The 27,892-nt window shown below is 42.7% G+C and overlaps 3 protein-coding genes across 5 annotated transcripts; 2 read left to right on the top strand and 1 right to left on the bottom strand.

Moving 5' to 3' along the window:
• Nucleotides 1-312: 312 nt before the first annotated feature.
• Nucleotides 313-15,537, top strand: pabpn1 (poly(A) binding protein, nuclear 1). 3 transcript variants are annotated; one of them, XM_082547034.1, is made up of 7 exons: nucleotides 313-796; nucleotides 4,326-4,434; nucleotides 6,175-6,242; nucleotides 8,214-8,320; nucleotides 8,617-8,704; nucleotides 9,332-9,483; nucleotides 14,792-15,537. In XM_082547034.1, exons 1-7 carry the CDS (start codon nucleotides 662-664, stop codon nucleotides 14,985-14,987), a joined length of 855 nt encoding a protein of 284 aa, XP_082403160.1. In that variant the 5' UTR covers nucleotides 313-661; the 3' UTR covers nucleotides 14,988-15,537. The 3 variants fall into 3 exon arrangements, with proteins under 3 accessions (XP_082403160.1, XP_082403161.1, XP_082403162.1); XM_082547035.1 differs by lacking the exon at nucleotides 14,792-15,537 and adding an exon at nucleotides 13,586-14,212 and having other exon boundaries at nucleotides 314-796; XM_082547036.1 differs by lacking the exon at nucleotides 313-796 and adding an exon at nucleotides 1,073-1,234.
• Nucleotides 15,538-16,687: 1,150 nt separating this feature from the next.
• On the bottom strand, nucleotides 16,688-20,334 carry ngdn (neuroguidin, EIF4E binding protein). The gene is made up of 11 exons (XM_082547033.1): nucleotides 20,170-20,334; nucleotides 19,847-19,906; nucleotides 19,668-19,739; nucleotides 19,294-19,431; nucleotides 19,119-19,203; nucleotides 18,918-18,970; nucleotides 18,672-18,786; nucleotides 18,316-18,490; nucleotides 17,553-17,706; nucleotides 16,910-16,973; nucleotides 16,688-16,803 (listed from the first exon to the last, which is right to left on the bottom strand). The coding sequence occupies exons 1-11, from the start codon at nucleotides 20,188-20,190 to the stop codon at nucleotides 16,784-16,786; spliced, it is 957 nt and encodes a 318-aa protein (XP_082403159.1). The 5' UTR covers nucleotides 20,191-20,334; the 3' UTR covers nucleotides 16,688-16,783.
• A 2,663-nt stretch (nucleotides 20,335-22,997) lies between these two features.
• cebp1 (CCAAT/enhancer binding protein (C/EBP) 1) lies at nucleotides 22,998-26,350 on the top strand. The gene is made up of 3 exons (XM_082547476.1): nucleotides 22,998-23,125; nucleotides 23,856-24,155; nucleotides 24,259-26,350. Exons 1-3 carry the CDS (start codon nucleotides 23,123-23,125, stop codon nucleotides 24,562-24,564), a joined length of 609 nt encoding a protein of 202 aa, XP_082403602.1. The 5' UTR covers nucleotides 22,998-23,122; the 3' UTR covers nucleotides 24,565-26,350.
• The last annotated feature ends 1,542 nt before the right edge of the window (nucleotides 26,351-27,892 follow it).

The raw sequence follows: 27,892 nt of genomic DNA, 5'->3' as shown, positions 1-27,892 counted from the left end.
AATTACTTCATCTAAGAAGCTTTGCTTGAGTGGCATATTTAAAACAAAGGTCACTCTGGGGGAGACAATCTATGTGACACACTCAGATGTGATTGGAATTAATTTGCTCAACTACCTTTGCCAGTTTACTTGTGATTGATTCGATATAATGGGCAGAAGCGTAATCCAATTAGAGGCACACATGCGATTTCGGAACCGGAACGTCCTGTTTCATTAACCAATAGGAATGCGGCTAAGACCGAAGAGGTTGGTCTAGAATCCTCGGTTAGCGAATGGGAGGGAGATTCTTACGCCTGCAGTGATCCATGGCTCCACCCCTAGCTTCCATTTCTGAACTGAAGGGACGCCGCCGCTCTCGCGTATAGCCCTCGCCTTTTTTTATACACACATTTAAGTAAATAAACTAGGTTATCTGTCGTAAGTTAGGACCATTTCCTAAAGGTAGCGTAAATCAGTAGTCCCCGTTCATCGTGGTATGCTGTTTGAGTAGTAGCTAGAAGTGAAGCTAGCATTTTATTCCCCATTTTAACTTTACTAAGCGGCGTTTTCCGCCGTTTTTTTTTCTTTTCGCCGCCCCGCTCACTCTACCCCCTTGTGTGTGAGTAGGGGCCTGCAACGTTGGTTTGGCCACGAGGCGCGTCGGTACAGTTGGAACAGGGCGATGGCGGAGTTCGGTAACGGACTGGCGGAGGAATCTCTGCTAGATTCAGACCCCGGACATCCCGAGCTGGAAGACCCGGGTGTCGGTGACGAAGAGCCGGGATTAGAAGAGGGAGAGGCCGCAATTGAAGATCCGGTAAGTGAAGGGCATTGTTTCTAAAGTGGAAACCCACATGAATACCGAGACACTTTGTGGTCGTGGCGGAGCAGCTAGTAAAAGCAGGTGAACAATTTGTTGATTTTTTTTTTCATCCTCCACACGAATCTTGGGTCACATGCCGTGTGCGTTACTGCTATCGCCAGGTCTGTGTTAACCGCCATTGTGGTTCACGCAGTGCAGTAGAAATGGGTGGTGACATGCGTGGTGTCGGCAGCCATCTTGGCGCAACAGCGACGCCAGTTTCTCTGCGCCAGAGAGCAGCTCGAGCCGTTTGTGGGGGGTGGGGGGTCCTTGTCGCGAAAAAATGCGAGACGGAGATGCAGGAGACAGTAAGGGGCGAGGGTAGGACAGGCCGCCGCCATTAGCCGCCGCCGCTGTGCGAGTCTACCTCCTTAAGAAGGCGACCTGCTAACGGTAATGACCTCTTTTTATTCCCTTTTACCTTTATCATTTAACCGGCTGTGGCTGCTGCATTTCAAGCGCCGGTTTGCGCACACGCGAGCGAGCGGCCGCAGGTTATCGTTAGCTTAGCAAGCCCGACCATTAAAGGCTGCGGATAAAATGACCAGCGGACCTGTCAGCCGTAATCAGCAGTCACGAGATGAAATGCGGCATTTGCACCTCAAGCTGCTGGGCCTAACAGCAGCTGGCTTAGTAGCCGTGAATATTAAGCATGTGATAACGGGCTAACATGCTAGCGGATTTTAACAAAGCTGGTGTGGCAGTGGCAGACGTGCACCTGACCATCTTTGTCGCCTATTTTTCAGCCGACAATGGGGGTAGAGTCGTGAATCGCTGCTTGTTGGTGCACACCCTGTGTAATTGTTGAAAATGTAAAATTTGCATTAATCAGCCCAGTTAGTTGGTTTTTTTTAAACATGCATATATATATTATTATTATTATTATTTTTCCCTCGTGCAGCTAACACACGAGTGCACAATGGCTGGGATTGTCTTGAGTGACCAGGTGAGGGTTTTGAGGATGTCGGCCAGTGAAAGCGTGGCGTACAACGCAGAAGAAAGGGGCTGCGGTATTTGAGGGGCTGGGTTTGCATCCTTCAGTGTTTGGCTAGAGCAAGGAGAGCAAGAGAAGGGAGGGGAGTGAAAGAGCTTGCACTGAATATGCGACAAGACGAGACAAAAAAAGGGACAGAGAGAGAAAAATTGGAGTCGCAACGTGCCAGCGGTGGATGGCTCATCCCAGCGGTCCTGCTTTGAATGTTGATCACTTCCCATCCATCCATCATCTCAGTGTTGGTGATATGTGTCAGAGCATCAGTCGCGTGAATACACGCCGACCGAGAAATGATTATGTCTTTATTAGCGTGTGCAGCGAGTCGCTGTGCAGTTTTATAGCCCGCTGCGGTGAGAAGATCTGAATTTATTACAGTCCGTCTGTGTCGCTGCACCCAGTTTCACAAAGAGCTTTTTCATTACAATCCTGTCAGTAGTTCTGGATCGAGCTGGAGTGACTCCCACTGTGCTGCAGTGCACCACTGTCAGACAGGAGGGTCCACTTCCACATGAGGGCACAGCCAGCTCACTGTTTATCTAATAATAATAATATAAGTTTATTGGCATTATTTAGTTTAGCGGGATTGACCGCAGATCTCTTCATCATCTCGCTGCTTCATCTTTCCAAAATGGCTCTCCAGCAAAAATAAACACATTTTCTTGGAAATTAATATGCATATGACCATGTAGTGATGTATGCTGTTCCAACATAAACTGATAACAGAAGTTCATTTTTAGGCTAAGGTGGCATTTTTGTTATAAATATATTTTTGCGTTGTAAGCACTTAAACAGTGAATGTTACCAAGTTTGGACATGATGTTTTTAATCATGTGGACATTTGAAGTGCTGTTTGCCAACACTGCTTTCGGGCTGGATACTTAACCTTGGTTGGTAACCTTTTCGTTTTGTGTGTGTGTGTGTGTGTGTATGTGTATATGTATATGTGTATATATATATATATATATATATATATATATATATATATATATATATATATATATATATATATATATATATATATTTTTTTTTTTATTTTTTTTTTTATTTCTGCTCACGCATATCTTGGCCTGGCGGTCCTCTTTGTAGTGGCTTTAAAGTCTGCTTTTGACTTGGGGGAGGTACCTACTATTAAATTTAGGCAGGATGGCAGGGTATACTGCAAAATGTGGGGCATGAGAATAACTATAGTGCGCATGCAGCAGTGCAGGACTAGATTGAGGGTGCACTTAAAGGTGGAAGAAGTCCCAGTACAGGGTTTTCCCTGAGATTATCTAAGGGGCTTAGATCCTGTCTGGGATCTGGGGTTGGAATGTTGGTCTTATTCAAAGTCTGGATCATGTTTTTTGACTGTTGTTGTTACCATATTTGGATTTTTATTTATTTATTTATTTTAAAGCTGGTAATTCTTGTCGGTCACACATGTTAATATTAGTTTGACCCAGAGCTGGTCCTGACCTCCATGGAGCCAGAAACTTGTGAGCCATTTTAAATGTGAATTATTACACAGTTCCAGCTACAGTGCTTTATAGAGGGGAATTATGATGTAGGTGTTTAAAAATGCAGCAATCCACACAGAGAGACCAATTAATTTGAAGCTATGTAAAGCAGTATTTTGCAATTGCATCACAACCAGAGTTTATTAACACAGAGATGGTTAACCTGGTCATATGGATTGGTGACTATTTTGAGGCTAATTTCCCACCATGTTTCAGCTTGTTTCATATGATGATTGTCTATAGAATGGGTGAATACCAACTTTGTGTGTATTTAGTTCCTGCAATAGGCAGGAACTAAATACACACTGAGATTTGATTCTGTTGCCTGATATGTATTGCTGTCCAAACAGTATTATGTTGCTATTCAGAAAGTGCAGGTTTGTTATCACAAACACACACACACAACCTCCCACACATCTTCTCCCAGTTGTAGTTTATAAACGAAGTTGCCCTTTTGGCGTTTTTAAATGTAGCCTCATGTATACCTGGGTTATCAAGACAAGCTGGACAGTGATGCACTGCAGTATCTACTTCATCCTCCCACTGAACCTGGAAACACTGACATTCCTTTTTGACATGTGGGGAAGCACTTCATGCTGCTAACGTTTTTACTTTTACTCCAAGTCCTCTCTTTACATTTGTTTGGCTTACAGCGTCCTCGGAGCTACTTGCATTCTTTCCCTAAGACTTTTTGTGGTTCTGCCTAAATCTTGCACATATGGATTTTACGACTTGTAGCTGATATAAAGTCTCTCTTTATACTGAGGTCATGTCACGGTCACGGCACCATTTCTTTTGCTATTTTGCCAAATGGGTGCCTAAAAATATTTCCAGGGTGTGCACACACTAGATCCCTTTCTGATTTATTCATTAAATCATTTTGGATTTGGAAGTTGGTGAAGATGGATCCAGCAGTAACTGGCATTGTGATATTGTGTTGAGCTGTGCACATGATGGACTGACGGCTCTGATGGAATCTGTGTCTGTGCTGCAGGAGCTGGAGGCAATCAAAGCCCGAGTGAGAGAGATGGAGGAAGAGGCAGAGAAGCTGAAGGAGCTACAGAACGAGGTGGAGAAACAGATGAATCTGAGCCCCCCACCAGGTGCGTCTTCTTTTTTTCCCCTTCCAAGGCAGACGCCTTCATTTTCCCCCCATCTGTCCACATTTGCCTTCTCGTCTCGTTCTGCCCCATAATCATTTGTCTTATTGTCTGTTGTGTGCTCGCTTAGAAATAATCTCACTTAGTAAATGTAAATGCTACACTCATTTTCAAGCAGTAACCCCATACCAGTTTAGGATGTGCATTAAAATATGGGTTCACTTTAATGCTTGGTTAAAGTACATTATTTTAATATTCAATTCCATGTTTTTAACCCTCAGAGATGATTTTTTTTTTTTAAATGCAAACAAAAAAACTTATGTTCAGTCCCAGTTTGCAATGCTCTTATGTCCAATTTTATAAGGTTAAATCTAAATAAATGATAAAATAGTTTACATCCATCAGAACTTTATATAATGCACGAATCTGAATGCGTGTCTGTGTCAGTATATTTATGTTGCTTAATTGCCCCATGTGAAGAAGAAACTATGATTTTGTCATTCTTGTGTAATGACAAAACTCGTGAATCAATTGTCAACTCCATTTTTGCCTTTATACTAGGGCTGGGCGATATATCGAGTTTTTAAAAAATATCGATATATTTTCATACGAGATATAAGATGTGACAATATCGTTTATATCGATATAGTCTATGTTACGTTATAATTATACTTGTGGAGCCACAAGTTTGCCTCTCTTTCGTCCACTTTTGTCTCTACGCAACGTTACTCGGCCTCGCCTCTCCTTCACTGAATACAACTCCTCCTCCCCCATAGCTTCACCTGCAGGCAGCGAGCAGATGGACACGGCAAATCTCCGTTAGCGAGTTGTGGGGGTGGACGGCGTCAACGTGTTAGCGAGCTAACGAGCTAACCACGCTAACGACATGCAGCCCACAGGGGCTGCACGGACTAAAATCCTTTCATTTTCTCAAAAGTTGACAGCGCGCCTTATGTATGAATTCTGGTTGTGCTTACTGACCGCGAACCGATTTTAGGTGGTACACAGCGCTCAGCAATCTGTCAAAAAAATGTTTTACGACTTTGGTAAGCTACGGAGCTGCAGCGCTTGATGAATTGGCGGAGCATTACGGCTACCGTAGTCTGGAGCCTCGCGGAGTGATACGTACTGTGCTTCGACGTAATATTATGTGTATAAGGACCATAAGAGACATGGTTACGAAGTGGATTTCAAACTCAAGGCTGTCAGTCACGCAGTAGAAGTTGGGAACAGAGCAGCTGTGAAATCTGTCTTTGTTATTATGCTCAGCGTCTGTTAGTTTACATTTTGACGGCACAATTGTGAGCTTTTTGTTATGCACAAAAACATTGTTTTCTTTTATTTATGGAGCATTATTATTTAATAAATGCTGATAATTTATTTTTGAGTAATTTCTTCATGTAAATCTATGCTGTATGTAAATAAAAATGCCTGTGTGACATCTGGGACACAGCTTTGACTAAGAACTCTCTTTTTGTTCTTAACTTATGGCTTTAAAAAAATATCGAGATATATATCTTATATCGCCACCCAGCTAAAAAAAATATCGAGATATGAATTTTGGGTCATATCGCCGAGCCCTACTTTATACCATCCATTTGATCTCATCTTTTCATGGACTTTTCGATTGTAGGTGCGCTACATCTCACATTTGGAGTTAAAAGCAGTAATTTGTCCTAATATGTGTTTCATTTCAATGTTGTTTCCTATGTAGATTTATTCTGTACTCTCTCCTCTGTGCAGTTGGCCCTGTCATCATGTCCATCGAGGAAAAGATGGAGGCAGATGGCAGATCTATTTATGTCGGAAATGTGAGTAACTCTTTGTGTCATGCAGATTCTATTTTGGCCACATTGTGTCTTGATTCTTGTTGTCGTGTCTGACATAACATTATGGAAATAATATGACGGGGGGAAAACCAGTTGTGACACTGAATCATAAGTACTGGCCCTATTAAAATCACGCTCCCGTGGGTTTCCTATTTTTTTTTTTTTTTTTTTTTTTTTTTTAGAGTCTGTGCATAGAAATCACTTTGTGCCTTTGATCAATCCTGCAACCAGTACAAACTTTATTCAAGGTGTTATCACTTTGGACTCTTACTAAGTATTTAAGCATTCGTGATACTCTGAAGAGTCTTTAAACTAGGGCTGCCACAAACTATTATTTTGATCGTCGACTAGTCACCGATTATTTTTGCGATTAGTCGACTAATCAGATCATGCATCCATTGGATGTACAGCTTATTGCACCAGCATGCATCTGCTCTTATATAACTATCATTAGCTTACAGCTAGTGTTTAAGATCTGTGCAAACTAATAATAAAGACAAGATGATAGTTTATTAAATTTTAATGAAATTTGCAGATTGTTTCGGTGGAGTTTAATAAACTCCTTGCTATCTAAAATATAACAGGACACCGGAGTTTATTCTCCAGCATCTCACACTTCTGATAATCAGTTGTCTGCTTGACGTTTATTCAGCTGTGTAAAAACTATAACTTTAATCTCAGCCAAATCGATTTACTCAGGAACAAATAAAATACAAAAAAAAGCCAAACAATAACATTTTTAAGTTATCTAAGCGACTTATATATCATGTTTAACCCGAGTAGCGAAAGACCGCGGTGGGTTTGAAAACTGTTTGCCGGGTGTCCGGTGTTCTTACGGGCTCTAGTGAGCCTTGCCCCCGGCTAGCTATCGAGCTAGTGGGTAACAGACGTCTCCGAAAACGTTGGAGCGCCTTTGAAAATATGTGGTGTCTTGATAAACCGAGCAGATATTTGAAGTTTACACAGCTACATTCTCGCCTGAACATATGTTAAATGTTTATTTTGTGACCCAGAAAGAATAATAAGAATAATATTAAAACTAACTGGCTGCTGCGATTGTTGGAAACTGAGCTGGGCTGCGCTATGAATTCTGGGACAGAGCTGCTACTTCTTCTTCAGGGTTTAGGGAACACCTTCTGTTTCCAATCTCGGACAATAAGGCTACATTCACACTGCAGGCGAAAGCGCATCAAATCCGACTTTTTTGACCCATATCCGATCATGGTATGACCGTGTGAACAGCACAAATCCGATCTGGGTCACTTTCGTATGTGGTCCTGAATCCGATACATATCTGATGTTTTAGAAAGCGACTGCTTTTTGAATGGTCACGTCGCATTAAATCAGTCTTTTACATCACTGACATAAAACAGATGCCAATTATCAGTGCTGGAGAAGACATTGTGAATGCTTCCTGGCCATCCAGTGTAGATGTTAGTGAAACTGTTGGGAAGACAACGTTGGAGAAACATGAACATTTTATTTGTACTGTATAATCTGCAGATTCTGACAGAAATCTGCAACTTTGGTCTGGGTCTAAACAGAGCGCGTTGTGTGTGAAGTCTTCTTTTGCACTTGCGGGCCGCTTTGAGCGTTCACACTAAAGCGCCTTTGCTGTCACATTTTATTTGTAGTGTGAACAAGCAGACAAAAAAATCGGATTTGATCAAAAAATCGGAACTGAGCATTGAGACCTGCAGTGTGAACGTAGCCCAAGTCTGGTGGTTTGTGGGAATCCTTTGGGCGTATGCCTCACTGGTATCTCAGACAATTTTAAGGCAGCTTTTTACTTTTGACCTGGTTTTGTGTCACATTGTAAATACATTCAGAGTTAGTTTTTACTTTTGTGCTTTAATATTTTTGTTGTTGTTGTGTTTTTAATGTATAATACAGCGCTGGTGATGCAGCTGTCTTGATGCTAACACTTTTTTTAATATATTTTTCTGTCTGCAGGTGGACTACGGTGCTACAGCAGAAGAGCTCGAAGCTCACTTTCATGGCTGCGGTTCAGTAAACAGAGTCACCATCCTATGTGACAAATACACAGGGCATCCCAAGGGGTAATGATCAGAAATTCTACAGTGAAATGATATTATTGCATATTGGTAGCTGGATCAGTCAATTATGAGCACAGTACAATTATGAGTATGAGCACATTTTAAAAGCTTCTCTAGAGCTGGAAAGTTGATTATGATTCCTTTTATTCATTTCATATAAATCACCTGCAAATCAGTTTTATCCTTGGAAAAATATGTTTTTCTTTAGTAATTACAAAAGGGTTTTTTTGTAGTGCTTTCTTTGTTTATAGATTAGTTTTACTGTAGCCAAGTGATTGATTTTATTTCCCCCCCTGCAGGTTTGCCTATATTGAGTTTGCAGACAAAGAGTCTGTTAGGACAGCCATGGCTTTGGATGAGTCACTTTTCAGAGGAAGGCAGATAAAGGTGAGACATTTTTGAGGTTAAATATCTCAGCTCCTTGAATGAGGTGGTAGTGGTTTTTTTACAGTGTGTGGATCTGAGAAGTGTCAGTTTAAACCTGAGACTTTCTCACAGAAACATGATGATCGTCCATCTCAAAACACTTCGCAGTTGCACCATGAACTTAATGGGAGCAACATTAGCAGCTACCTCACCAGTGCAGTAACAGGAGTACGGTTGACTACATTTAGCTGATGTGGTCATAATAGTCACTGGCCATTCTGCCTGTCATGGATAGGATTGTCCTGATTGGTTGCATGTCTACAAGAAGATTTTAATGTGTTTGTTGTTTTTTTTTGTTTTGTAGAAATGTGGCTTTAGTGTCTGACCTTCAATTTATTGGCTCTTTTCTGGTCAGAGTTTCCCCAATATTGAGACTGGCCAGTCTAAACTAGAAGGTTCTCTGTTTTTCTTGCTGTGGCAGATGATTAAAAGCACTGATTTTAAAAATACAAAAACACAAAATTGAAGCTAAAAGGCAAGGTTGTTGAGTTTTTACTACGAATTAAGAGGAAACAAATTTCTTTCAGTGTGAAAGCACAGAAGACTGTTTGGATGTTGTGGTTTATGCAAGGTCCCCTTTTTCTTTAGGTGGGCGCTAAGAGAACAAACAGACCAGGCATCAGCACCACAGACCGTGGCTTTCCACGGGCTCGGTTCCGATCACGGGGAGGAAATTTCTCCTTGCGTGCACGCTACTACAGTGGCTACACACCACCTAGAGGCAGAGGACGGGCCTTCAGGTGAGCTGACACAGAGACATCGTCATGTCTGACACCAGGGGAGAGCACATCACCTGCATGCATCCCACTCACTGTTTGCACTGAAAGGGAGCACAGGAAAAGCAAGGCAGACAGTCATGATGAGCCAGAGTTGACACTACTGTTAAAGATGGATTACAGCTTCTTGTAATGTTTGGAATTTAGAGTCCCTGAGGAGGCCCCGTTAGAGAAGGCACCGGTAGTCTGGCAGAGGACAGGGATTTTAATAAAGTAAATAGACAACTTGCCTAATTAATTTGGGGCAGATTTTCAGTTTGCAAATCAGAAAATAATGATTGACTGGACAGAGGGCTGGTGGGTGACACTTGTCACGTCCCTCTTAATCTGAGCATGTGCTTGTCCAGTGTTTAAGTCTTTAAGATTAAAATTGATTAGTATAGAGAAGGTAAGTACAGAAAGGGCAAAAAGCCCCTTGTACACAGAGGTGGCCAATTTGAAAAGATTATCATGTACAAATCTAATTTAGTGAAGATGACATCATTAACTATCGTTTCCCCTCACGATTACAGCTTTTCTCAGTACCAGAGCTGACAACTGCATTGTACATATACGCTGTGTATCCTGGCAACCATATGAACAGCTAGTCATGTGATCGATCATGTGGGATTAAGTCCGCACAATGCAGTAACAAAGTTTGATCAGATTGCCCACCCCTATCTGATACAGAAGTAAAAACTGTGCGAGCTGTGGCATAGAATTAGAAACACTCATCATGATATTATTACTTGTATATCAGTTGCTATACCCCCCCCCCCCCCTTTCCTCTTTATTTTATTTGGTTACATTCATAGAATAAATGAATGACGGTCACACATTGATGTATTCTGTAATAATAAAGGCAAAAACACAACATGTAGCAGGGCTAACTGGTTGTGGGATTCATTGCATGCTGCATCACATTACGACCATTTCAAGACAGGCTTACGGACTCGCTGCACACCACCTTCTTCCTCCCAGGCTGCACATGCACTCTGCATAAATTGGATCTGTTTGGGCCGCTGCCAATGAAGTTTCTGCAAACTTGACTGTAGTGGAAAGTTACTGGTGCAAAGCTGCATTACTTGCACTGGTGAGGTTTTTAACTTCTTTGGGCCACTAATTGTGCAGCAGCATGCAAACCATTTTTAATAATTGATGTTTGGGCTTTGTGATGGTTGATTCGCTCACCTGTAGCACTGGTTTACTTAAACACAGCATTTATCAGCAGTGGTGTAGTGAACACACTGATGATTGTGTTGTCTGGAAAATCCAGCAAAGTCAGTTTACTGTTATGTGGCTCTGTAAAGAATGAGAGAAAAAGCCTGGTGTTGATCAGTGTGTTGTGCACTGGGATTCTGGTGGCTCTCTACATGCAGTATTTTCACAGTTGCACACAACATCATGATTTTGATGAGCTCCACTTCAGAGTTCTGCTTTGGGGTCCTGTCAGTGGGTTGTTGTGCATCTTGTGCTGCACATGGAGGTAGTCTCTGCAGACTTGGTCACAGTGCAAGTTTGCAGCATTTTGTAGTTACCATTTTCCACCTGGGGCGAAAGTCTTTAAGATCTAGTGTTGCAAAAGTAATGAGTTCATTCTGAGTGTTGTCTAAGGAGCTTGGAAAGAGAAGCGTCTGGACTTCTTTGAGTTGCTTGAAGACATTTCACCTCTCATCCAAGAAGCTTCTTCAGTTCTGAACTGAACTGAAGAAGCTTCTCGGAGTAGAGTAGAGCTCAGTCTGTGGAGCCATCTTGTATTTTTTTTTCTTTTCTGTTGAGACTGAGAAAGGAGGTGTGGTGCCAAACGCGCTGATCAGCATGCCAACTTCTTCACATCCACTCAGATTTAAGACTGAGAGATTCTGATTTGATTGCCTCTGCAAATCATCTGGAACCTTGAGGGCCTAGGCTCTTTCTTAATACTAGATGTTTAACAAACAACATGTTCCAGTAGAAAGCTGCTGTAACAATGAATCCATTTGCCAAGTTCTTCTGACAGGCCCTATTTAGCCTATTTTATCATGTGATTTTTCTATTGTTTCATTTTTGCCCTTGGACTTAACTGGGATATTTGTGAAATGATTCCCCATTTCAGCAAGGCTGCTTTTAAATAACCGCAGGAAAGGATTCCATCTCGATTTGTTCCTGTGTGTGAGAAAGTGTCTGAACCTCAAGGTCAGAATCTCTCTAATCAGTCTGTGTACTCACTCGAGCCACTCCCACACATACCAAGAAACCCTAACCCTGATAGTTTACTCACTGGGATTTGGCCTGCGTTGCACGACAAGGCACACAAAGACTTGGGCAGAAACTGAGAGGATTGTATGTTAGATGAAGTCTCCTGAAGTTGAAAGCACTCATAATGAAGTGTTTGCAAGCTGAAAAAAGTGAAAGGAGCCTGTAAACGTTATTTGACTTTAAAAGCTTTAAGTGAGCTTGGGCCTCCAGTCGTTCCAGTCACGTTATCTGAGGTTTTAAATATGCTGCTCATTTTGACTCACATTAACTATGTATAAATATTTCTGTGGTTTCCATCTGTGATTTGATGTAATTAATAGACTCAGAGTGATAGAAACCCCCCTCTTGGGTATTACTGGTAATACTACAGTGTATCATCTTATTATCTTACAGCCTTGGTTCACGTGTAACAATCAGCCACAGAGCAGCTGAACTGGCCTCGATAGCAGAGGCGAGCTGAAGAGCTGTGCGTTTGCTACATTGTGAATTCATCACTAGCCTGCAGTTCATAGTCATCCTACCAAGTTTCACTGGTGCCTTGTATTGCTGTGGGAAAGGTCCATGGTGAACAAACGCGTAGCTAAAAGTCTTTGCATTGACCTGTTGTAAGCTTGGGAAGATTTCACAGCCCGTGTGACGTCTGTAAGTCACGCGTGTTTCGATTGGCTTTGTTTTAGAAGAAGCAGAGATTTTATCAAAGCCCCGCTTTGTGTTCTGTTCCTAATCTGCACCTGAAACCCCGACAGAAAGCCAGAGCACAAAGATGATCAATCATGCTAACGTGCACTTAATTGACCTCTGGCTGCACAAAGTCTTTTCTCTGATATTGCCTCCATTAACATCATCCTCATCTTCCCAAGCTGCTGTGGTGAAAAGCCAAGATCTTGATGTGAGCCAGAAGACGCACGTACTGAGTAGATGATGTGGAAGAACCTGTTGTTTGTGCCTTTTGTTGTGGATGTCCTTGCATGTACATGACCCCCCACCTCCCCCTCTCCTCCTTAACCACCTCCTCCTCAGACATGGCACACACCTTCCAGCTCAGTTTCAGCCTTCCAGCGTTCACTCCCAGAAACGAAGGTTCATTACTGCAGCCTGACTTCAGCATTTAGCCCATCAACCGCTGGACTTTTGAGTCCCAGTGTGACCTCTTTGTGTGTGTGTGTGTGTGTGTGTGTGTGTGTGTGTGTGTGTGTGTGTGTGTGTGTGTGTGTGTGTGTGTGTGTGTGTGTGTGTGTCGGTCGCCTGGCTGTGTATCGGGTGGTGATGCGTGCAGAATAATAGTGCAGTTTATGTCGCTTTTTAACTGTGAATGTTTGTGTGCACTGTGTTGCTGGGGGTATATGTGTGGTGCTGTTTGTCCTCAAGGTCTTCCCCCACAGTGACCCCAGAGGCGGCTCTCGTACAGAGAGACACACAGAGAGAGAGAAAGAGGGCGAGAGAGTGCCTTTGCTGTCCCCTCACACCCACACACTAATCATTTTATCTGGAAATTAAACACTTTTCCTCTCTTGACAAAGCTGCTTTCAGCTTCTTTCACCACTATTCTTCCACACTGATTTGTTTCTAAGATCAAAGGCACATTTTTTTTTTTTTTAAAGATGTCTATTTAGTGATTTGTGAACACTGTCCTAAACACACTGTTTTTCTTTATTTTCTTTTATTTTTGACGTAGGTCAATATATTCATTCCCCGTTCACTTTACTTCCAGGACTGAAATTCAGACCCTTCCTCTGCCCACAGTCGCACACATGCACATATTTATTTACTACATCGCACCAGGAAATTGGTGTCCGTCTTCTTAAGCCAAACAGAAAAAACTCACCCTCTTTTTCTCTCTCTTTTCCAGGGGCCGAGGGCGAACAACATCGTGGTATTCCCCTTACTAAACACCCTCCCCCCCATCCCAAATACTTCCTTACTATCAAACCTCTCCCCCTATTTCTGTTCCCATATTAAAAAAATACAAACACACACAATGAAAAAGTCCTTTCCCTTTCCCCAACAATAAAAGAAGAGAACCCCAGAAGAGAGAAAAAAAGACAAAAAAGGAAAAAAAAAAACAAAAAAAAACAAAAACACACTTCTCCTGGACAGAGAGACTGGCTGGCCGCAGTGTGAGATTGTGTGTGAGCGTGCTTGTGCAGAGGTTGATGCGGTCACCCCTGGTAAGGTATACATTGGCCTCTTGGGGGAGGGAGGGGAGGATTACTATGGCAGTGTTTGTTTGTTTTGTTTTTTGTTTTTGGAAGAGGGAGGAAAGGTGGGGATGAGGTATCTGGGGGGGATGATGGTATCTCAATCTCAGGCTGCAGATGTGTCTCCTTTGGTCTGGCTGTGACCTCCTGCTTTCACACCATCATCAACACAGCCCACCCACTCACCACCGCCTCCACAGCAGGGGGGGGAAGAGAGAAAAAAAAAAACATACACAAGAATACACATTGTTCTCTTTTTTTCTTTTTTTTTAATGTAACATAGATATGTGAAACTTACTTTAGCTATCAAATATTTGTGTTACGTTTGTGGTTTGGAGTTTGTCATTACCTGCTCGCACCCTCTCCGACCCCTTGTGTGTCTCCCATTCTCTGCCCCCTCTTAACCCTCCTCCCCCCACCCTTGATTTATTTTATTTTTTTCTAACGTTTCCTTCCCTCCAACCTCTCTTCCTTTCATCACAACATGGATTATGTTGTGTGCTGTCAGCTTGATCTGTGGACAGTGATGGACCTTCAGTGTTCAGTGGAGTTGTATTTCTTTTTGTTTTGGGGTGTTTTTTTTGTGGGGGGTTATTGGTTGTGCTGCCACATCCTTGCCGCTCGTCCATCCTTGTCACCTTCAACTCAGGCATGGCTACAGCTCTTTCTTTTTTTTTTCTTTCCTTTTTTTTGTTGTTTTTTGTAAATTCTTTTGACAGGCATCTACTGTTTTTACTCTTTATTTTCGTGCAATCCCTCCCCCTCCCGCCCCTTTGTTCTTCCCCTCCTTCCCTTTGTGCACCTTGTCCCCTCCCCCCTCCTCTCTCTGTATATTAGACCACTTCTTGTCGTTTCAGGTTTCAGGACCAGTGGAGGCTGACAACCCCTCCCCAGGTGGCGCCGGCCCCTCCCACTGTCTCTGCAGCATCTCTCTCTCTCTCTGCTCCCGCTATGCACACTCACCCCATCCTGTCAGTGTGGGGGGGCGGGGGAGGGGGACAGGGCGACCACAGGCCCACCGCGGGGGGCATTTACTACAACAGCAAACGCTGATGACGCTTTTAGTCCTTTTCACACTTCAAATGTCTCTCACACACACACACACACACACACACACACACACACACACACACACACACACACACACACACCTGTTCAACATGCACCGCAGCACACGGCAGTACAGATGGCACTTAACAGGCAGCCAACCCAACACATGATTTATATACAGAGAGCTGAAGCCAACATAGCTGAGTGGCAGGCAGGTTTGCTTGAGAGCGAGGAAGGCAGGACCAGAGACGAGGGTGTTTTTTGGGGCGCCCCCTTTCTCTGACTACGCGCAGTGCAGTCACGGCTTGTCTGAGGAAGGCCGACGAGCTAACAGCATCGATTATTAATTAAATGAAAGGAGTGGGCTGGAGTTGTTATTTTAGAATGGGGGAAGTCAGGGGTGGGGTTTGTGTGGAGACTTTTTTTTTTTTCCTTTTCTTTTTGAAAAGGGGAAGGGGGTTTGAACAAATGTTTTGCTTCTTTTTTATTTTTATTTTTAACCCATGAGTCTGTAATTAGAAAAAAAAAAATAAAAAAATTGTGTAAAAAGTAAGTGTGCATGTGTGCGTTTATTTGAATTTTACACCAATTCAAGGTATTTAAATGTAATTAACAGTATTCAGCATGCATCATTTAGGTGGTACTTCCAGGAAGTAATGGGAGGTGTGGCTTTATTTTCAGAATGAATCATTTCATTCTAGTCAGTCATTAAAATACCAACAGCTCTTGAGGTTATGAGGTGTGACGTTACTTGGGTGTATAATATACTGTGTATATATAATGTCCAGCAGTTGTGCAGCTTTGTCCAGGCTGACTGGGCTTTCTGTTAGACCCAAGTTGACTGCATACTACTTCCCCCATGTCATCACAGGTCCCTCAGTAGGGGTTTACTACAAAAGTTCCACTGTTTTTGTATGGCGTTATTTTTGTGCCACTATTCTGAGCGCACGTTAAAAAAAATGAAAAAAATTTGCAGTTGCAAGTATTGCATTTTGAGGAGAAATTTATTTTGAAAACGTTTAGAGCACTTGTGCAAATATGTGATGTCTTGATGAATCGAGCAGATATTTAAAGTTTACACAGCACCATTCTCGCATGAAAATATCTTAAAAGTTTATTTTGTGACCCAGAAAGGGTAATATTTCAAACTCTGCCACTCTGTGCTCCTGCGCCACTGCCTCGTTTGAGTTTTGGACGAAATGGATTCTGGGATATTGCATTTCGTCACGTCGAGCTGATTGGAGACCAAAACAGCCAAACACGTTTTTTTTGCATCCAAGTCTGTGATTGACTGGTTTTGTGGCACAAATATAACTGTGTACAGAAAGGGTTGAGCGCGCACGGGCAGAAATGTTGAGAGCGCAAGCAACACATTGGAGCGAGCGCAAATGCAAAAACTGAGCGAGAGGGGCTGCGTGTGTGTGGATAATAGCAAACACTGAAATACATTTTTTGCACGCAGCAATGAAGTTTGTTCACTCAAATTTAGCTTTTCTTCGCTCAAAATAAATTTCTCCTCAAAATGCAACAGTCGCAACTGCAATTTTTTTTTTTTACGTGCGCTCAGAATAGTGGCACAAGAATAACGTCATATTTTTGTTCCAATTAACATTACAAGGGCCAGTTTATTTTGAGTGGGCAACATGACTGCCCTCTACTGCTGACATGAGGAAAAAAGGTCTTACAATGCATTCACTGTAGGATACAGGTCATGAGGAATGGTTTCTTTATTACAATGTTTACAGAGACTTTATAACAATTAGCTGCTGGTAACATCCTCTGACATGCTGTCCTCAGGTCTAGTTGCGTTTCTTGAAAGCTGAGGAGAAAAAAAAGGACTGCTGCATTTTATTTGAATAAAGAGAAATTTTTAATAATACTAGTTCACAGGTTAATTTGGTCTCGTGGTATTTCAAAGTCCTTACCTTTTCTTTTGGTTTTCTTCTTCATGATTTTCTTCTTTTTCTTGGGTCGTGGGTTATCCCCATCCTGCACGTACACAGAAAATGCATCAAAACCACATTAAGACTGTAATCTAAATAAAACTGAGCCACAAAGCTACCATTCATACTGTACAAAGATGGGCCTGTTAGCAACACTTTGTAGCTACTCATGGTGCCCAGGACAAAATCTAAACATAGCACATCGATTTTCCAAGACTTCCTAAATACACACAGGGGTTTTTCCACATCTGCAGGCAGGAGAGAAGACTATCGGCAAGAGGCTGAGCGGCCATTACTCTGACTTATTAGTGCTTTTTATGACAGCAGACAGTTAAGACAGGAAACAGAACAGAGCCACAGCATGCCAAACCTATGTAGGCACGAAGTGTAGCTGTTGCCAGCAGTACTGCACCAGACAACTGAGTCACCACAGCACTCAGCATTTTAAGGTAAACATTCCAAACCTCTTGAAAATATCCAACTGGAGCCTTCTGTCCGATTGTGTGCTGGTAGCAGCTCAGGTTTAATCCCAGTCAGTATAAATGATGAAGTCTCAGTTCGGTTTAGAGATTAACCAATAAACAAGGCAGAAGCTCAAAATCAAAATACAATAACGCAAACACACCTGCATCGCCTCACCACCGGTCAGAGCTGTGATGTCACCAAAGTGTGTTATACTGCTCAGCTGGTTGGACATGGCCATCATGCCCCTCTTCTTGGTGTTCCTCTGATGCTTCGGCACATTGAGACGCACCATCATCGACTCCTCGTAGTTCTTCCTGTGTTGAGGTAAACACATACCATTTACACAAACCACCAAGCAAAGAAAAAAGAAAGATGATGCTGCAAGGTCTTGCTGAAAGACCCCTCAGCACCGTATCACCCCAGTAGAGCTCTTTACTCTGAGACTGCTGGTTTACTTGCACTTCCCAGGACATTTAAAAGTATAATGGGAGGCAGAGCATTCAGCTTTCAGGCTCCTCTTCTGTGAAACCAGCTCCCAGTCTAGATTTTATGTGATTATCCACCTCTATGCATTTAATTATTAGTTGTTATTAATCTCTAATGTATTTTGACTTGTCTTTCTCCCTTCACTCTGAGCCTGGTTCTTCTGGAGAGTTCTTCCTTTTTAAGGGATTTTTTCCTTCCCACTGTTGCCAAATGCTTGTTCACAAGGCCTTCTCTGACTACCGGGTTTTTTTCTGGATTATTGTAGGGTCTTTAAATCACAATATGAAGTACCCTGAAGTGACTGGTGGGATATTCTGCTGTATAAATAAAACTGAATTCAATTAGAAGTTTATCTCACAACACTTCCCATCTAAATCAAGTAGCAGACATTATGACCACCTAACACCCATCTGTGTGTAAAGTAAATGAGCAGGAACCTGTGGAGCTCCTCGCGGCTCTCCCGCTCGCTCTGGAAGTCCCGTTTGTCTCTGATCTCCTCTGGGGCGTCGCTGTACTGCTGCCTCAGCTCCTGGATCACAGAACTCCGGAGTGCTGCTTGTCGATGACGCTCCAGCTTGGCCTTCTTCTTGTCTGCCTCTGTCATGTCACCATCTGGATGTAACGGGTTTATTTTTTGGTTAACAAACAAGCAGGAGAAAGAAAAAAATTTTTATAAGCTTGCTATAACAATCCCACCCCCCACCCAAAAAACCCCAACAACAACAAAAAAGAACCTAACAAAAAACCCCAAAGCAGTATTGAAGTACTTTATAAAGCAGACCGGTAACATTACCATAATGCACTGGGGCAATCTTTGGTGGTATATATTTCTTGCCACTAGAGTGGGCTGCTTTCTTTTCTGAAGCTGCCTCGTTCTCTGTTTCGTCTTCAGACTCAGATTCACTGAGCTGCAAAAAAACAAACAAGCATTTATCTTTCCTACTAATACAGGAAGCTGATGTTTGGATGCATGTGTTTACAGTTTGATAATGTGACAGTAAAAGAAGGAACCGGAGCCGTCGTGTTACTCTGGTCTTACTTTGCTGACGAGATTCTCTGGATTGGGACGCAGCTGCAGTGGGTCATTTTCAGCTGAAATCAACAAAAGCATCAGACACGGTTACGCCTACCATAAGTGGATAAATGCAAATCTTGCTGTGCATTGAATCTGATACGCATCCTTTCAGTCAAAGCTTTCTTAGACTGCACAGTTCTGAAAATCTGATCACTTCGGTCTTACCTAAACTGCCGGTAACAGCCGTGCGCACGAGTTTATCAATCTGATACTTCAGTTTGTGGTCTAGAGGTCGCATCTTCTCCAGGATCTTCAAATAAACAACAACAACAAATCAAGATTAAAATAACACATGTTGACTGCAGAGAAATCGAACAGCGTCACTTTTACAGCCTCTTACCGTTCTGATTGTGACCACTCGGTCTAAGGCATCACTGTCTTTTATTTTGCCTCCTTCCGTCTTGATGCTGATCAGGTGAGTGAGGTCCTGGAGATAGAAGAGCAGCAGGTGGTACCGAAGGTCCAAAAAAGACAAACCCTGCAGGAGGAGAAGGCGGACAGATGGTCAGAAAGGCCTACAGACTGCACTTCTTTCCCTGACCTAGAGAAATGAGAAATCCTGCAGGAAGTGTGTCAATACTTTTATTTAACACAGCCTCATTAAAGAGGATGCATCAGTCTTGCCTGGTCCTTTCAAACCAAACTGCACTTTGGTCAGATTACCGTAAAGACTGGACCTGAGGAGAACTAGCATTTCAAATAGTCGTTACGCACCTTCGACGTTTCCAATGCCCCATCTTTGACTTTAGTCAGCAGCTCACGGACAAGACCCGTCACCGAGGCCACCTAAAAACAAAACTTAGATTTATCTCTTTATTACGGCCACAAACACACATTATTTCTGAGTTAAACTAAACATTACGGGATTATTCTTTTTGTTTTGAAGTTCTTACCTGTTCAGTGAGATTATTCAGCAGCTCTACAGCTTTGGGCAAATCGCTTTCAATCAAATCCTAGAAAGCAGTTAAATTACATGTAAGAGATACAGTATCCGAATTTGTAAACAGTGTCCGTACTGAAATACCAGCTGTTCGACATAAAGGTTTGTCAGGCTAGCCTGACGGGCTAGCCTGACGAGCTAACAAACCGCTGTGGTCCTCTTTAAAGCACCGAGAAGCGTTTTCGTATATTTGTACATACTAAAGTATAATGTTCTGTATGTAAACACGATATAACGGCTTAATATATAACAAGGAGGTAACTCAATTTCACTCACGTTGTCAACAGGAGCAGCCATTTTAACGCCACTGTACCCTACGGAAGCCGCAGCGGGACAGCAGCGATAGCTCTAAAACGGTTACAGATGTTACTACTGAGTGAGGCAAAAGAATGGGACACCAGTAGCTTAAATCACTTCTATATTACATCTATCCATCGTGTAGTGTTTTACATACTGAACGGGCCTGGGTGTTCAACAGGGCCCGTCAGCAGTGGCAAATTGATGTAATCATTTTTAAAGCACACCTGATTGTATTTGTTTTGAGGAGATCGGGTAAAGGTGCAAAGTTTGGTGTCTGTACATAAACAGCTGCTGAAATTTGAACTTGTTAGATTTGCTGTGCCCTGTGAGTCTGCAGAGCATCCTTGGGGGAAGCATAACCAAGCAATAGTTCAGGGTTCTCTGATTCAGCCCATCACAAGTTTGATCACAATCAGAAAATTGAATTAAATCTTAAAAGTGGAGAAAGTGTCTGTCTCCTCAACCCCACACGAGAGCTGATTCCAAAATGGCATCACAAGGAAGCCCGCTAAGTTCAAATAAAATGCTCTGACTGAAAATAGGATATGATTAGGTAATCGTGATATGATGGAGATTGGTTATTTACGAGCATATGTGAGGATTTTCACAGAACTGAATTAAGATAGGGGACCAGTATGATCTATCGCTCTAGTCCCAGTTAATACTCTCCCTGTGGCATTTCAGATCCGCTGAAGGCTTTTCAGAGAGCCATTAGAACAACATAATATGGAATAAAAGCAATCCAGCAGTCATCCAGGATTTCATGGTTTTAACTGGATGTTAGTGATTTGGGTTTCTCTCCGGCCGTGGAGATAAATATAACTGGGTGTCATCTGTATGCAGTAGGGATGGGTATCGTTTAGGTTTTATCCGATACCGGTGCCAAATCGGTACTTTTGAAACGGTGCCGGTGCTTAAACGGTGCTCGAACCGGTGCTTAAAGAATGGAGAACACAAACTTTGTCCAAAAACCTCTCATGTTCAGCTGTTTTTTGTTTTGTTTTTTGTAAAAAGATAACAATGTTAGCCTTTTCTGCAGCTATGGGGCATATATGGTATGACTCTTGGCTGGAAGCAGTGCTTAAACAATGGAAAAAAAAACACAAACTTTGTCCAAAAACCTCTCATGTTCAGCTGTTTCCCACTTTTTCTTTGGTCATTTTAGCCTTTTTGGCCAGGGTGAAGGGAGTATCTGCCATCAAACAAGAAGACAGCCGCATGTAGCTATGATGATGTTTGCTAGTTCACCTTACATGCATTAATGTAATAACGTGGTTAGCCTACTCAACGTAAATTACACTCGAACAACATTAAGCGACTCATGCAGAGAAGAACAGCTGCTGCTGCATCAATATCCTCATCATTTCTGCTACACTGGCAGGGCTAGGGGCCAGGACTCTATTCTTCGGGTTTTGGGGGGATGTTGCTCCGGGTCCGATAATTGGCAACCCACCCAACGTGCACAGTGTGAGGTCTCGCAGCAAGCTATCAAATACGGCGCATTTCTCGGCTTTTAAAAAAAAACGCTATGCGTCGCCAGGTGTTTCATCGGATTCGAGGTGTTACCTCCTTTGACAGTATCACAGTATCAGCTTAAAGCACTTGTTGCTGCTGAGTTTGCATATTTTGCTGTGAAGTACAACCAGACTTTTGACCGCTTCGCCTTGGACATTTTTAATCTGTAGCTCTGCTCTAACTGAACGTACGTACCTGGCCCCGCCTACTATCCTGGGAAACGTAAAATGATTGGCTAGAAGTGTATCACAGCTCAGGAAAAAAAAAGCACCGAAATAAAGCACCGAAATGTGCGCTGCTTTTCGGTCTGGTTACTACCGTTTATGTCAGAACCGGTGCCATCATGGCACCGACCACCGGTACCCATCCCTAGTATGCAGTGTTGGAGTGGCTAAGGGCTGTATGTATACCATGAAAAGCACCGGGCCCAGCACAGGACCCTGAGAACCACCATGAGTAACTTTAAGGTGTAAAGAAGGCTCATCGTCTTTATAAACAATTTAGAATCTATTCAAACAAGTGCCACACATTTTCTTTAATCCCAGTGACGTTCCACTCTCTGTGCTCTCATTGTGTTGTGACCAGTGGTTTGACATTGTGCTGAGGTCCAGTGTGCTGTGTCCGTGTTATGGTGACCTAGAATTCCTGATGGAAACCCATCAGATATGATCTGCAACTGCATCAAGGCTTCATCATCATCATCATCATCATCGCCTTTATTTATAAAGCACTTTAAAACAAAAACAGGCTTATAAGAAGGAGTTAAACAACACCAGCCTCAAAGCCTTAAATGTTGATGGTTTTGATGAAGTTACTTCAGAGAAGCTTGTCTATTGCTGTGAAGAAGGCTTCAGAAAATTATTCCTGCTGTTCTCCATAAAACTCTGCAATAACTCTTGTTTCTGTGACGGATGAACTCACCTGTCCGGCACAAGAATCCACACACAAACTTCTGCATTACAGCTTCATTCAGCTCTTTCTTAGATTTAGAGTGTTTACATTATTTCTTAATCCAATTTGCACTACTCTCTTGCACAATCACAGTCATACTATGTACTATGTATGTGTATATATGTGTGAAATCTTTGCACTAGTATTTTATTCTTTATCCAGCTGCTGTAACACAATAATTTAACCTTATGGGATCACTTACGTATCTGTGCAGAGGAGATGGTGTAAATGTAAAAGAAATGGGAACACTTCTTTGTTTCTTTTTGTTAATTTAAGTGTGTGTGTGTGTGTTTGTGTGTGTGACAGAGGGGGAGAGAGAGAGAGAGAGAGAGAGAGAGAGAGAGGGGAAGTGATTGTGATAATTGAGGGCCACCTGTCTATCTCCTGTCTTTCAGAGCACTGTCAGCCACACAGCCTGAGGAGGACCTAAAGAGTATCCTGAGAGTTTGTGGAGCAATCGGTCATGGTAAGTGAAACTGTAACTTTGTGAATTTGTGGAGAAATTTGAGCAAATCGGTGAGAAATGCAACCTTACCGAAGCGTCAGGGAAGACGAAGCGCACAAGAGATTCGACGTTTCTTTGAAATCATGAGGAAGAAGAGCTCGACAGTGGCATGAAATAATTTACTCTTTCAATATAGTTTGTAGTCTATGATGCAAAGACTGTACGTTTAAAAGAGAAGAGGGAGGGTAAAGAGAAGATGGCAATAGCAGCTTACAAACTAAGGCTCACAGCAGTGCTGTCAGAGTGTTTCCACGGTTTATTTGTAGTTTAATTTATTATGATGCTGTTTGATTTTGTGTTAGGGTGTATCTGAGTGTAGTAACCTTTAAAATAGAAGAACGTGTGTACTGTGGCAGAAACATCCCCATTTACCATCAGCGGTGGAAGAAACACTGAAATCTTCTTTCTGAAGATGCCACACCTAAATAACTTCTTTATCCGTCTTACATCACTCAAAAAAAAGCAAGCAGGCAGTGTAAGGTTGAACGAACGAGCATGTTCAACGTGTAGCATCAGGACAGAATGTGTGACCGCGTAATTAAGCAAGTCAATGTTTTGTGTTGCTGAAAGTTTGTTTTATATATTGTAGTTAATTGACAGCAACATTCAAGCAGTATATGTAATTTTTAATGCTTAAAGTATTAAATGAGTGTTGGAAGTAAACCGAATCTTCCTCTGTCTTCTTCTACAGATGTCTGATTCCAGGGTGTCCTCGGTCATCCAGGAGTGGGTGAGCTCCTTCCCAGGTCAGGTGCACAGCCAGACCCTCAATTCTGTTGCTTCCAACTCGGCTGCTTCCACCAATCAGATGACGCAGATGGACATGATCTCGTACGGCCAGTCTCAGGGGATGATAAGGGGGGGTGGCGATGACAGAGGGGCCGAGCAGATGATGGGACTATCGTACCTGCCGTACCCGCCGTCCTGCCTTGGCAGCGCCGCCAGCCCGGTGAGCACAAACCACCACCAGAGCCACGCCAGTACTCAGCAGGTGAGAGAAGCATTTAACAGCAGGTCACGAAGTGTTTCATACAAACCACACTCACCCACCCCACTCTCCCACGGCTTTAACGCATGTGTGCTGCTCACTCCAGGACTTCTCCCCCTTCCTCCTGCCCACTCTGCGGGCCCCGGTGACCAAGAGGAGCATCAGCAAGGATAGCGCAGAGTACCGCCTGAGGCGTGAGAGAAACAACATCGCGGTGAGGAAGAGCAGGGACAAAGCCCGCAGGAGGATCCTGATGACCCAGCAGAGGGCCGGCCAGCTGCAGGAGGAAAACCAGAAGCTGCAGATGAGGATAGCACAGCTGACACAGGAGCTGGACACTCTGAAACACATCCTGTCACAGCGGCACCTGCAGGCAGCCGAGGAGGGAGCAGCCGGGCAGTCCAGCATCTGAGCACAGCCCGAAGCCTCGTTTGTACCTGATGTTAACGTCTGATTACAGGCTTCACAGTGTGCCTCAGTAAGGCCTGCGAGAGTCACAGTGAAGCACCTGTTCGAGCATTTTCACCAACAAACATTTGTGATCATGACAAAGTCACTTAGAGGAGGTAATGCTGGGTATAAAAGTGGTTAACTGTAGTTTTATATTGTAAAGGAAACCATAGCTTACTGGCAGTGTTGTAGCTACTATTTAGTACACTGATGTCCACATTTTTAATTGTTCTCTTACCCCCAAACTTTACATTTCTGCACCTCACATGTTGAGCGTAAAAGATTCAAAATGGCAACATGAACACTTCCAATCTGCTGAGAGCTTTGATACACTCTGACACATTCAGGGTCACACAAAAGGAGCACTAAATGTAGCTTCTCATGACAAGCACCCAAGATTATCTGCTGAAGTAGACTAACGCCTTCAGACAACTCGTTTTGTGATATATAAATAAAATGAACTGAAGTGAATTATAATGACTGCTGCAGGAGGTGGGCTTTATGATTTGTATGTAACTAATGCTAACCTGCTAACCTGATGCTACTGTTAAAGTGCATCCTGTTGTACTTTTGGTAGCTAAGCTAAGCGTTAGTTAGCTAAACCTTACCAAACCTTTGCTTTAAAATGAGAGTTTATGGGGTTGTAAAGGCTAATAATGATAATAATAATAACAACAATAATATTATAGTCAAAGGAGCTTGGAAAGAAAAGCGTCTGGACTTCTTTAAGTTGCTTGAAGACGTTTCACCTCTCATCCGAGAAGCTTCTTCAGTTTCACCTCTCGGATGAGAGGTGAAACGTCTTCAAGCAACTTAAAGAAGTCCAGACGCTTTTCTTTCCAAGCTCCTTTGACTACGATGACCTGGATGACTGAGAACCTTCACAGAAATAATATTATACCATCCTCCATTTTTATTGAATATAGAACATGTAGATACACTGGCTACTGATACACCTCCTGTGATTGGACAATCAAAGTCAGTGAGTGTAGTTTAGTGTAGGAAAACAGCATGTTTTGTTGGAAATTAGATCAGTAGAAAAATGAAATCAATTGGAATAATAAAAGTTTGGCTAGTAAATAGCCTCAGTAGCTGCACAGCAGCGTTTTTAGGTACTGTTACTCTTTGGTCTGAATGTAGAGGCTATTTATTTTCTAATGCAGGAACTTGAGGCACACAGCAAAAAAAGAAAAAAAAAGAGACAGAGTCAATAGCGAATTTTAGTCATGTGATGGAGGACTTGAGTTTAAACTAAAATGCAGGTGTAGATATAATAAAAGGTAAAACAGTGCGCTGAAGGACACAACCTGGTCATTTGTTTATCTCCAGATTGGAAATGGTGGTTCCTGTTCACATATGGGTATAACTCGTGGACCCCTTTAAACAACGGGGGGGGGAAAGAGTCCCGCTATGTGCGTTGGACCGGCAGGATATGATTTGATTTAATAAACATTGCCTAATCATCTACCTGACTTTTACCGTCTTCGTCAGAGCTGATTGTAAGTGTTGTTGCCCAACGGAGTTGCACAACAACCTGTGGTTTGAAGAGGATTCGATGAAACAGAGAAAAGAGCCTCTCTCTTCTAAAATACAGCATCAATCACCAGTAAATAGAATAGCTGTGACTAAATACATGTGTGACTACTTGAAATGTTTTCAAATGTGTAGCGAGTAATACACTGTTAAAGTGAAAAGTTGCAGTGCTGCCAAATGTTTTTTTTAAATAAATAAATGATTGCTTGTGCCTATATGAAGTCATTGTCCTCTATGTGTCATGTTATCTGAATACACACACACACACACACACACACACACACACACACACACGGGTTGTAGGTTGAGGGGTTCCTCAGATACTCTGTGCAATAGTTGCAGAGCCACTCCTCACCCTCTTCTGCCTTATCTAACACAGAGTTGTGTAAATGATGCGTCTCATTGGTCCTCCGGGGCATCCTTCACCCGGGGACACGGCGTACGCCTGTCACATTATTTACCATAAGTTGTCTACCCACAGAAACGGACGTCATTGCCATGGACCGTTGTGCACCAGCGGTTTCCCTTTGTGGGATGGGCAAAGATTTCGACACAGCGGAGGACGGAGATGAGGAGCGCAGAGATAGTATCAGTGTTTTGGGCTGCCAGGGCCTTCCTGTGGCTGTGATGGTAGTGAAGGGACACAGAGATAGGAGCCAGAGAGGAGGAGGGGGTGGGGTGACGAGCCAGACCCTTAAAAAAATGTATTAATTTTTTTCATGGTCCTGTATAACATTTCAATAGTAAAAACAAACCATTTGCTTTTTCCCCCTGAAGAAATTCAGATGTATTTTTATGTTTTACACATATTCAAAACTTGCAAAACACGACTGATAAGTGGGACCGAATGAAGTGGTATGGGAAAAGATTTTTACACAATAGGACATGTGTCAATAACCTCCTCGTAGAGGCTGACCTCAGTTCAGCACTTGAAGGCTTTATTAGACACATAAGGGCAGCAGAAAAATTATATCGGCATCATTTTAAGATCGTATCTCGTGGACACAGATTATACAAGTAACCCAACTTTGGTACCCTGATTTTGCTTGTTTCCCACTAAAACGATTTCAAAAGAGCAGTTGTGTAAATATATGCCCCCTGGGAGGGGGGGAGATGTGTAGAACTATCTTCATGTATTTGGATTTTAATCAGAAAGGACAGTGAAAGTGTGATGGGGGCTTCATGAAGCCTGCTGCGTCCTCAGAGGCATATGAAGATTTCTTGTGTGACCATGTCTGTTGAAATGTCCCACAGCGTTGTGTGGGGCAATCTGTGGTCCCAGGACTGCAACATCTCCACAGAGTGAAGAAAGACCGTATTTCACCTAATCCCTATCGCGTTACTCAACAGCTGCAGACCATACGAACCGCACAGCCCCACTGAAGTAGCTCCAATCTCAAAGCTGCTGCTGATCAAAGGTGTGTGTGTGCTTTCTGGATGGCTTGGCTGGACTTTTGTCTCCAGAGATCAACAACACGCGCGCACACACAAAGCAGTATGATCTGTAGTCCAAATATGGCCAGGATGAGTGTTTCACCACTTGTTGCAGTACTTCCGCTCGCTGCGATGCGCTGCAGTCAGAGATGCTGTTTCTTAGCTTTAGAAAGACTCTAAGGGCTGAGATCTATTGTTTTACTGGTCTCACTAAGACAATCAATAAGAGAAGGTGCTTTTATGACGCGAAGGCTAATTTTTCTACTTTATACCATTTGTTTTTATTTGATATCATTCACAGCTTCCAACAGAGGCCCTCTAAC

The sequence above is a fragment of the Aulonocara stuartgranti genome (genome assembly GCF_965226115.1).
Source record: "Aulonocara stuartgranti genome assembly, chromosome: 9".
NCBI classification, from domain to species: Eukaryota; Metazoa; Chordata; class Actinopteri; order Cichliformes; family Cichlidae; genus Aulonocara; species Aulonocara stuartgranti.
Note: the sequence above shows the minus strand (reverse complement) of the source record. Positions and strands in the feature narration are given on the sequence as shown.

What these genes read in the sequence shown, in the direction of transcription:
- pabpn1 (XM_082547034.1), top strand. Translation starts at nt 662, where the DNA reads ATGGCGGAGTTCGGTAACGGACTGGCGGAGGAATCTCTGCTAGATTCA. An exon ending in AGGCCGCAATTGAAGATCCG is followed by an intron (nt 797 to 4,325) that starts GTAAGTGAAGGG and finishes TCTGTGCTGCAG; the next exon opens with GAGCTGGAGGCAATCAAAGC. An exon ending in GGCAGAGGACGGGCCTTCAG is followed by an intron (nt 9,484 to 14,791) that starts GTGAGCTGACAC and finishes TTGTCGTTTCAG; the next exon opens with GTTTCAGGACCAGTGGAGGC.
- ngdn (XM_082547033.1), bottom strand. Translation starts at nt 20,190, where the DNA reads ATGGCTGCTCCTGTTGACAAC. An exon ending in GAGTGGTCACAATCAGAACG is followed by an intron (nt 19,204 to 19,293) that starts GTAAGAGGCTGT and finishes GTTTATTTGAAG; the next exon opens with ATCCTGGAGAAGATGCGACC. An exon ending in GAAGAAAACCAAAAGAAAAG is followed by an intron (nt 16,804 to 16,909) that starts GTAAGGACTTTG and finishes TTTTCTCCTCAG; the next exon opens with CTTTCAAGAAACGCAACTAG.
- cebp1 (XM_082547476.1), top strand. An exon ending in GCCACGCCAGTACTCAGCAG is followed by an intron (nt 24,156 to 24,258) that starts GTGAGAGAAGCA and finishes TGCTCACTCCAG; the next exon opens with GACTTCTCCCCCTTCCTCCT.